At 40.1% G+C, this 9126-nt stretch overlaps 2 protein-coding genes across 9 annotated transcripts; one reads left to right on the top strand and one right to left on the bottom strand.

Moving 5' to 3' along the window:
• Positions 1–60: 60 nt before the first annotated feature.
• Positions 61–8483, bottom strand: LOC107266923. 4 transcript variants are annotated; one of them, XM_015737969.2, is made up of 5 exons: positions 8327–8483; positions 2092–2157; positions 1769–2010; positions 841–1675; positions 61–489 (listed from the first exon to the last, which is right to left on the bottom strand). In XM_015737969.2, coding segments are annotated over exons 1-5 (1404 nt in total). In that variant the 5' UTR covers positions 8329–8483; the 3' UTR covers positions 61–230. The 4 variants fall into 4 exon arrangements, with proteins under 4 accessions (XP_015593455.1, XP_015593454.1, XP_015593453.1 ...); XM_015737968.2 differs by lacking the exon at positions 8327–8483 and adding an exon at positions 2226–2419; XM_015737967.2 differs by having other exon boundaries at positions 1769–2157.
• LOC107266922 (DNA ligase 1) lies at positions 2717–8106 on the top strand. Of its 5 annotated transcripts, none has more exons than XM_015737962.2 (8): positions 2717–3317; positions 5398–5656; positions 5729–6016; positions 6120–6442; positions 6536–6779; positions 7115–7400; positions 7500–7794; positions 7881–8106. In XM_015737962.2, the coding sequence occupies exons 1-8, from the start codon at positions 3144–3146 to the stop codon at positions 8040–8042; spliced, it is 2031 nt and encodes a 676-aa protein (XP_015593448.1). In that variant the 5' UTR covers positions 2717–3143; the 3' UTR covers positions 8043–8106. The 5 variants fall into 5 exon arrangements, with proteins under 5 accessions (XP_015593448.1, XP_024939568.1, XP_015593449.1 ...); XM_025083800.1 differs by having other exon boundaries at positions 2719–3317; positions 7163–7400; XM_015737963.2 differs by having other exon boundaries at positions 2948–3317; positions 7196–7400.
• Positions 8484–9126: the final 643 nt, after the last annotated feature.

Raw genomic sequence — 9126 nt, 5'->3', positions numbered from 1 at the left:
GTTAATAATAAAAATTATAAAATACTGTGAAATGTTCAATTTTTTTCTTTTTAAACGATATTTAAAAAATGACTAAAGCTTTCTATTTTATTAAACATACAAAAAGAACTCTATATATCCTTTCTATGTTGCGTAAGGGATAGCGATGAAATGTACTTTCATTTTAACGTCGTTAGAATATTATAAAGTATAAAGATAAGCTGATTTGCCAAATATATATTGTGACAAGATTATTCGTGATGGCGTGCATAGGCTTCACTGTGATGAACAGAGCTCATAGAAGCAGATAATTCGAGCTCCTCTTGTAATGATGACCTGAGGGCATTATTCTGATCGGAGACGGCCTTCTCTTTATCCTTGAGAGAAAAAATCTTCCACTCGTCCTCCAAATCCTGCAAGAGTATATCCCTGGCAGCACACTCCTTCCAATTTGCCAGATCGTCTTCATCCTCGTGCTTCCACTTGTTCCACAGATGCTTGGCGTCTTCGCTAAAAGAGTAATAAAAAGAGTCAAATATGGATTAATTATAAAACAGAAATTATTGGCAATTGTTATTCGACTGATTTATTTATGTTCCATTGAGAAACCCGCTAAGAATATATCACAAGTTTCTTGGCAATCATAAAAGAGATGGCGCGCGACACTCGCATAAAAAATTACGAATGATTCATCGGTGTTGAATAACGAAATTGGCATTGAGTATTTATTCGCGAATATTACGCGATCACTAAATCTAGAAGGGATGCGTGATGCTGTATCAATAGTACTGAAACCTCTGCGTCATAGTAATAAAATTATTACTGCAATATGGAATCGATAATGCATTTACAATGGCTTACCTGAACATACTCGTATCTTCACAGATTTTTTCTCGTTCTTTTAAACGCAAAGCTCGTTTCTCAATGCTCGCCAGACCTAATTGCCTGGATTTATCATCCAGATGCAGATTTAAATTGTCAAAAAGTTCGCGCTCACGTTGGAATTCCAGCCGGGTTCGCATATCATGCATTCTTAAAGCTTCCTGCCATTTATGGGTGCGACATGCAGCTGTTTCACGTTCTTCCATTTCTTCAATTAACTGTTTAATTTCATTATGAGCCAAGTAACGATGCTTCTTCACAAGACTTGTTTCCCTGGGTGACGATACAGGCCAGGTTCCAGTTTTTCCATATTCCAATTTCATTGATGTTGTTCGCTCAAATGTAGGACTATTTTGATTCCCATCAGCCCTATCTTGATCTCTTTCATGAAACTTTACTGAATTATCTTCAACATTATCTTTCTCTGAGACAATTTCCGGTGACAAAGCATTATCCTCGTGTTCCCAATAATTCTTCGAATTTTTTAGTCCAAAATGTGGAGCATGCGAATCATTTGGTGAATCGTAAGATATTGATGATCCACGAGAGGGTCGAGCTTTATCATCATGATGATCCTGAACAGGTTCACGATGAGGAGCATAAGTGGCAGATCTCATGTTGGTTTCTCCAAGACTCGTGTGAGAATTCCTTTCAGAGTATTTAGCACTCAGTACCTTAGGCTCATCTCCAGTTCTCAAATTGAAAGGACATGCCCCTTTAAATCTCCAGGAAGCACCATGGCTCTTCTCCCAAGCTATATCAGAATCGGCCTTGCTGACTTTTTCCTCCAAGGGTTTGCCACTCTGATGTTGATCTGAGGAAGGATGTGGTGAATGATCAAGATTTTTAAATTCTACTGACCTTTTAAATTCCTGGCAGCCATTGAATGTTGTGCGATGATTCTTACCATTCTCGCAATAATTGTGACGCGGAAAGTAAAGTTGCTGTTCTGAACGCTTCTCCTGGAGTTTCTCCTTCAAGACTTCCAAGGGCGGATGGTCCTCTTTGTCCTTCTTCTTGGAGTCGAATTCATTCAGTTCCTTGCGGTAAAGTTCGTCGTCGCTCCTCAGAAGCTGCTGAAGCTTCGCTTGCCTGGCATCCAAATCCTCAGTCTTGCAAGCCTTCTCCTCGTGCTCTTTGTTGGGATTCCTGAAATTCCAGGTGTCCAAGTGTCGTGCAATTGCACCCTCCCTCTGAAAGTATCTCGCCGTCTGTTGATAATAATCGAACCTTTGAGCGGCCTCATTCTTCTTCTGCGCCGACAGCTGATACTCCTTCTCGCGAAACCCGCCAACCCTGAAAACGAGAAGATAAAGAAGCAGGACATTTAAAAAAAAAAACTTTTTACCAATGACATAACGTACAGAATACTGTAAATTTCACAGAACCTCACATTCGCGTGACGAACGGAATATCTTGGCATAAAAATTATTTTTGGTTTTACGACATTGCCGAGTCTAGAGTCTCCACGGCGAAATCCTTAACTCTTCATATCGACTATCAATATATTGTATCGCGAGTATAAATCAGCAATGCCGAAGGGCACAACAATCTGAAGTAGTCGAAAAATCATCAAACCCCATTAATCATGAATGATCAGCGATGAGAAGGTGTCTAGCTCCTTCAGGAGAAGTGCATCGTAAACAGTGGAAAGCGGTTGGCTAAGAATGCGTTATAGAATAAAGCGTCTAGATGCTGATACGTCCTAGAAGACGTTCTATTTTGAGGCTCGGGGCTGATGACGTCACAAACCCGAAAATACGCAGATCGGGTGGAGGCAGTCACGGCCCCATCGTCGGTCCAGGTCTCAATCTTTCCCGGAGTCTCGAAAACGTCGTGGAATCGTTATATATTCGCGAGTGCAGAATAACAATCCCAATAAAATTTATAACCCTGATAACCCAGGATACAATATCCATGTGGTTGATCCACCTGTTATTGGAGCTGATCTTAGATCCCACAAGGGTTTACATCTTAGTAAAACAAGGGTGCAGAACTCACAGTCCGGTTTGAAGAAAGTAGGTCGTGATCGCCCACGCGATCCCCGATCCTCCCAACTGATCCCCTCATCCTCCACGTCGTCCAGGAGGCCGACAGTGGCGCATTACCTTCTTCATCTACAAGATCATCGGATTGGAGTGCCGAGTCGCGATTAACGAACGTCGTGTGACGTTGATCTAATCTGAGGAACATTTCCTCCTGAGAATTTTCCTTTTCTACTTGCTACCACTCTAGCACACGTTCTCTTCGGATATTCTTTTTGGAGATAGAACAGAGGAACCATGCCCGGTGCAGGGGGGCAACAGCCACCCCAGAGAACGACCTTTAGACCACCCTGGGTCAAGGATGGTCCCAACCCTCTGCCCATGCCTTCGGCGCCCTGGACACTCAATTCCAGAAGAGATCCCAAGCCGAAAACCGATGAACCGCCGGCATTTACACAAGTCACTCTCAAGGTTGGTACAAATAAATTTATTGAACTGCGTAATCGTCCATTTTGTATACTCGATACTAAACGATCGTATATGTTGCTATGATTGTGGCTACCGCATTAAGGCAACAGAAATATTATGAAAAGGGATACAAAATTTTGTAATATTATCATCAGGCATTGTTTTCGGTATCGTGTCCGGTTGATAAGATTTTAATACCATCATATAATAATTGGTAATTGCATTTGCACTATCTTGCTTACGCAGTGTCATTTTGATAATTAAATTCCCATTGCTCTCTATGGATTATTGGATTTTCAAAAATCTCTAATAATAATAATATATATATATATATATATATATATATATATATATATATATATATTATCTATTCGTCTACATCCCTCAAATGTAAACTCACGTGGTTCAACAATTTAATATATTGTCGCGCCTTGTTCCTATTACGGTCGTATTGCATTAACACGTGGTGCAGGTACAGGGTCAGCGAGGTCTCGTTAGCGGCCAACTGGAGGAACGCAAAGTACGCTTCGCTCGGTGGAAGTTTATTTTTGTTTACGACATTCCGCAAGAAAACCCGTAGAATCTTTTGGTTCTTCTGTGTGGCACACTGCCACGCGTAGCCGGATAGATCGTCCACAAAGATTGCGAGAAGCGTAGCCATCTAAATATATTCTTTAAACATTTTTTTTTTACAATAACCCATGTAATTCGTGGCACCAGAGATCTTCGAGTTCGAATACAAATTAGTTCCGAGTGAGAGAAAAATGTTCATACGGCCCCATGTCTAACACATGTACATACATTCTAAAATCTATATTCAAATATGTATATAACATTGATATCAGATAAGATTTTCTACTAGACCGTACTAGTTTTCCGCTACCGCTCTAGTAAAATCAGTTGCCATACGCTTACATCGTTTAAATAAAAAAGCGGGATTTTCGAAAAAATCTAAATGACCTAATGCCATGAAAATCAAAAATCAAAGCAAACGTAGGGGGGCAGGGATAGTGCAAAGTAATGGAGTGCCGTATATAAGCCTTTGGGTCACGATTATTTAAAGACACCCGTCTATTTCAAATGTCTACCGAAAGCCAGCTGCGTCTTCCGTTCAGTTTATTAGCAGCACGCATGTGCGTTCTCGTACCTACGACGCAAGTAGCATGTACATACATACATGCTTTACGTAGCAGTACAGATATACATAGTACACGTGGGTGTCATGACACTTGGCAAACGAATCTATGTATATTGATGCACGGAAATCCGCCTGTTTTCCCGATAGTTCCAAAAAACACTGTTCGATCAGGAATCTATTGATAGTCGCAGAATGATTTCGTAACTGTCTACCGTTATATGCCGTATGCATATACGACTGCCATGCAGGATGCTCAGTCAGTTCTAGTAAAATATGACAATCGTTACCAACGATTAAAATACATATTCAGAAACGCTTTCGTTCAACTTTCCATCGTAGAAAAACACAAACGCATTGACGTCCATAATGAGAACGATGATAAAGGTGCGTCGAGATCGTCAAAGATTATTTAAAGACATCCAAACGAGCCGTGTGACTTGCCAAGCGTCCTCGGCCACGACTCCCTCTCTAAAAGAAGAGAGTGAGAGAGATGCTATTATATTTTTTTTGGGATACTTTTCACCGAGACACTTATTCTTCTTCCTCTTCATCCACTCTCTCCGTTTCTCTCCTGTGTCTCTCGTTAGTCGCGCGAGCTGCCACTCACTCAGCCATCATCCTCGTTACGAACTGGTTTTCGACAGGCGTGATTATTGTTAAGAAAGAAATTGTATAAACACTTTGAAAATTCTCATCGACTAAATTACTCTAAATAGTGTGTATATATATATAAGTTCATTTTTTCTATTTTTGTGCTTCAAAATTCATGATACCAGTGCAGATCGTCGCAGACAATTTAAGAGTAGGGTTGTATTTTGGCTAAGCATAGTGATTCTCAATGGTGCGTGAATTTTAATAGAATTTACTGTGTATACGCACGTTGTGTTATACAGGTATGCCTAATAATAGTGCTACTAAGGTAAATGTTCTTGTGCACTGTTGCAGAGTGTGCCAAAGCCGGTGGAGGCGGCGCCTGCGGAGGCGCCAGTTCGCAAGCAAAGTAAAATAACAATAATACCCTCGCAACCGAACAGCGAGAGATCCTCCGAGCCGAAGAGTAATACACAGCCAACGAGTTTGTCGAGGACCCGTGAAAATGGACGCCACGAATCCTCTAGGCCACAGCTGGAGCGACAAGTTCGGGTGGAGAAGTCTAGATCAAGGAGCGACGTCGTGCCCTTGTCAAAAAGTGAAAGCACTACGGGTAAGATGTAAGATTTGACTTTTTTTTTGTGAGCTGCAAATGAATTGTGACCTTGTGTTTTTTTTTCTTCAGGTGCACCAACTCTTTCGAAAAGTTCCTCCAGAGCGGCTATTCCTCCTCCACCACCACCAAGGCCACCACCTCCACCTCCTTCAAGGAACATCATAAAGGATTTACCTCCTCTTAGTGAAAAACAGCAGATGACATTGGAGATGCTGAAGTCCAGACCCAGGAAGCGTCCTGATTGGGCTAGTATGATGAAGGAGGTCGAAGGGGGAAGAAAGCTGAAGCATGTCAGATGTAATGATAGAAGTGCACCCTTAATTGAGAGGGTCAATAAAGTCACAGCTGATCCAGCAGGTAGGGAAGGATCTAAAATTTTTATCATTCCTCATACAAAACTTTACTCCGAGACAGATGAACGCTGGAGATCTAACGATTACAAATGGATTTCCACTTTTAGGGGATGCTCACTTTGTATTTGAGTCCGAAAAATCGAATACGTACAATAAATTACTCCAGCAAATTCAGGAAGGCGTTAAGCTTAAGAGCGTCAAGACAAATGATCGATCCAAACCGATGCTTCAGGGTCTCAGGAAGTTCCGCAGGCAACTCACGATAGAGGAACAAATACAAAAAGCAGAAGAGGCGCCCGTCGAAGAAACTGTACCTGACGAGATGGATGACATTGATGCCGTCCGAGACGACCTTCAGAGTACTAAGCAAATGCTCGCTTTGGAACTTAGGAACAAGGAAGCTCTTGAGAGAGAAAATAAGAGGCTACAGGTGGGTTAAGTAAAAATTGTTTATTTTTTCCTGGCTAAGCATCAAGGTCTAAGTTAAACGTAAACTTATATTAAAACATTTCTATTTTATTAGGCGAGACTTCTCAATCTGGAAGTTGAACTCGAGCGCGAAAAAGCTCAAAAGAGTGTACAGGAGTACAAAAAACAGGACGAAAAATTGGCCGAGTCCTTGAGAAACGAGGCTAAACAGGCTAGACAGGATGCAGAGAGACTTGAGAAGAATTACGCTACGGCTGCCGAGGAACGCGACAAGGCTAAGAACGAACTGGAAGAGATGAAGCGCATGTATGCTGCTTTAGAAAGGCGCATGAAAGCTGGTAAGAATATTATAAAGCTATGGTCTTATTTGTTGTTGAATAAGAATTGGTTGTTATCCTCAGGATGTTCAACGTTTCTTGTATATTTTTACATTAATACTACTAATATGTGGTAGACAGATCAGTTTTTACAACGCTAATCAATGCTGTTAACATCTTCGTACAAGTATAGTATTGGAATATGAGAATTCTCTGAGAAAGGCTGATATATTATAAAGAACATGTTGAAAATTAATCAACTAATATTTTATTCGCTCTATAAATATCAGTATTTCTCAAGAATCATACTTATCACGCTGCTTTTACTAATGCCACTTTATTTTACCCGTGTATAGAGTTAGGGGTAGAGTCAGAAGTAGAACCCATAATAGAGTTAGCAGTAGATAGCGTAGACGTGGCGTGGTACGATGTTTCAGGAATGGCTCTCGCTGGATGTCCAAGCGCAAAGGACGTAGCCAGGGTGGCATCTCAAAAGAGCGTCGATAAACCTGAATACGAGAGCGAAGAAGAAGAAGAAGAGGAAAGCTCTGAAGAAGAGGAAGAAGACGATCCCAATATGGCTGCTGAGAAGCGGTTACAGAGAGAATTGAAGTTACTCAACACGAAAATCAAGAGTTTCAAGTGAGTTGCTTTTATTTTTGAATTTAGAATTCTGTAGTGGAACCTCCTTCTGTTTCATTCTCATGAAATAAAATATTTCATAAATCATGATGCATCCAGGGACAAGGCCATCAATGCCAGAAAGGAGAGACACGCCCTGAAAGACCAAATAAAACAACAGCAGAAAATGCTTCGGGATGAAAAAAAGAAATTCAAGCACTTACAAAAAGAAGTTGACAAGATGGCTAAACTGATGGGAGATGCTGAGGATGAGGAAGAAGAAGAGGAGGAAGAGGAGGAGGAAGAAGAGACTGAATCAGAAGATGAATCAGAATCAGAGGAATCTGAAGATGAAGAAGAATCTGAAACTGACGACGAGGATGATTCCGCAGAAAAGCGCAAGAATGATTTACAGGTAAATTTCACTTGCTTTTACATGGATAACCAATGATGCAAGCTATGGACCTACAATTATCTATAAAATATGTTTTTGAATTTCAGATACGAGTAAAGAGGCACGAGGGTAGACTTGCAGCGTTGAAAAAGGGTAATTATTTATTGAAAGCACAGGTGGATCGCCTCAAAGATGACTTAGCAAAGCAACGAGAAGAGAGTATTACCCTACAGGAGGATTTGGATTCCGTACTGGCAGAGTTAGGATAATAAGATAGATCTTGGATTATCATAATTGCACTTATAAATACAACAATGTACACATACACACACATATACAAACCCTGAACAATAGCAACTCATGCACGTAAAATCCAAACACATTAAAAACGCCTTGATTCGTATTATATTTTTACCACTAGGTAAGGGATTAACATATTTATATGATGAGGCTATTGTTATTTTGTTTTTGCAATGAAATTGTAAAATATTTTTTAATAAAGATATTGGCCAATGAAAATACATTCACGAAGCCTTCGTTACATTATACTTACATATTTTATGATTCTTGTCACTATTCTGTGGAATACGTCTCGTAGAATTTCTCAAAGAGCGCAATCAATAAATAGGAGCGGTACTCAGATACGTTCAGGTATAACTAAAATACAAAAAACCGTTGACATTGAAACAGTTCAGAGGTAAAATGTAATCTTTTTATAGCTCCAAACAATAAAATCCCTAGAAAGCATACGACGTTCTGTTTCAAATTTATTACACACGATGACTACGTTTAATACTGATCTAAAAGAATAGACAATGGACATTTCCACTTGTAAGAAATATTTGAGATTTGTCAATTCCTTTAAATCAGTTGTTTAGAACCAAGCTGGAGTTCAACAGCGAACCTAGTGGATATATTCGGTAGCTTGTTTTTCCCTATGCGGTACCCATCTAGGGAATATAGTTTACATAGGTTGGTAGTGGGTAGTTAGGAGAGTCTTTTGACGGCCGACAGGCAGACATTGGTTTCCTTGTAAAAGTAAAACGCAATAAAATTGAGATTCTGAGTTTTTCCAACTGGATCGATTTCTGCAACCATATTTCTGATTACCGACAATCAACATTAGTATTAACTAAACCGGTTTAATACTGTCGTGTAAACGTAGTCATGGCATGGACTACTAAGGGCCGGTTCCACAAACACGGTTTATCGTTTAAACTTCTTTTATCTTCAAAATACAAATTTCTGATTGGCTCATAGCGGAGATAAACCGACTTTAAACAATAAATCGTGTTTGTGGAACCGGCCCTAAACTTCCTACACTTTTTGCAAAGTGGTAGAAAGGATACATAA

This window comes from Cephus cinctus, unplaced genomic scaffold, assembly GCF_000341935.2.
Source record: "Cephus cinctus unplaced genomic scaffold, Ccin1 Ccin1_scaffold0330, whole genome shotgun sequence".
NCBI lineage: Eukaryota > Metazoa > Arthropoda > Insecta > Hymenoptera > Cephidae > Cephus > Cephus cinctus.
This window is presented reverse-complemented; position numbering and strand designations above follow the sequence as displayed.

Bases quoted from the DNA above. Each gene is read 5' to 3' on its own strand.
- LOC107266923 (XM_015737966.2), bottom strand. From the start codon at position 2,284: ATGCCAAGATATTCCGTTCGTCACGCGAATGTGAGGTTCTGTGAAATT. The intron at 1,676-1,768 runs GTAAGAATCATC...ATCCTTCCTCAG, and splicing joins TCACAATTATTGCGAGAATG to ATCAACATCAGAGTGGCAAA. The intron at 490-840 runs GTAAGCCATTGT...TTACTCTTTTAG, and splicing joins GAAGATACGAGTATGTTCAG to CGAAGACGCCAAGCATCTGT.
- LOC107266922 (XM_015737962.2), top strand. From the start codon at position 3,144: ATGCCCGGTGCAGGGGGGCAACAGCCACCCCAGAGAACGACCTTTAGA. The intron at 6,780-7,114 runs GTAAGAATATTA...ACCCGTGTATAG, and splicing joins AGAAAGGCGCATGAAAGCTG to AGTTAGGGGTAGAGTCAGAA. The intron at 7,401-7,499 runs GTGAGTTGCTTT...TGATGCATCCAG, and splicing joins ACGAAAATCAAGAGTTTCAA to GGACAAGGCCATCAATGCCA.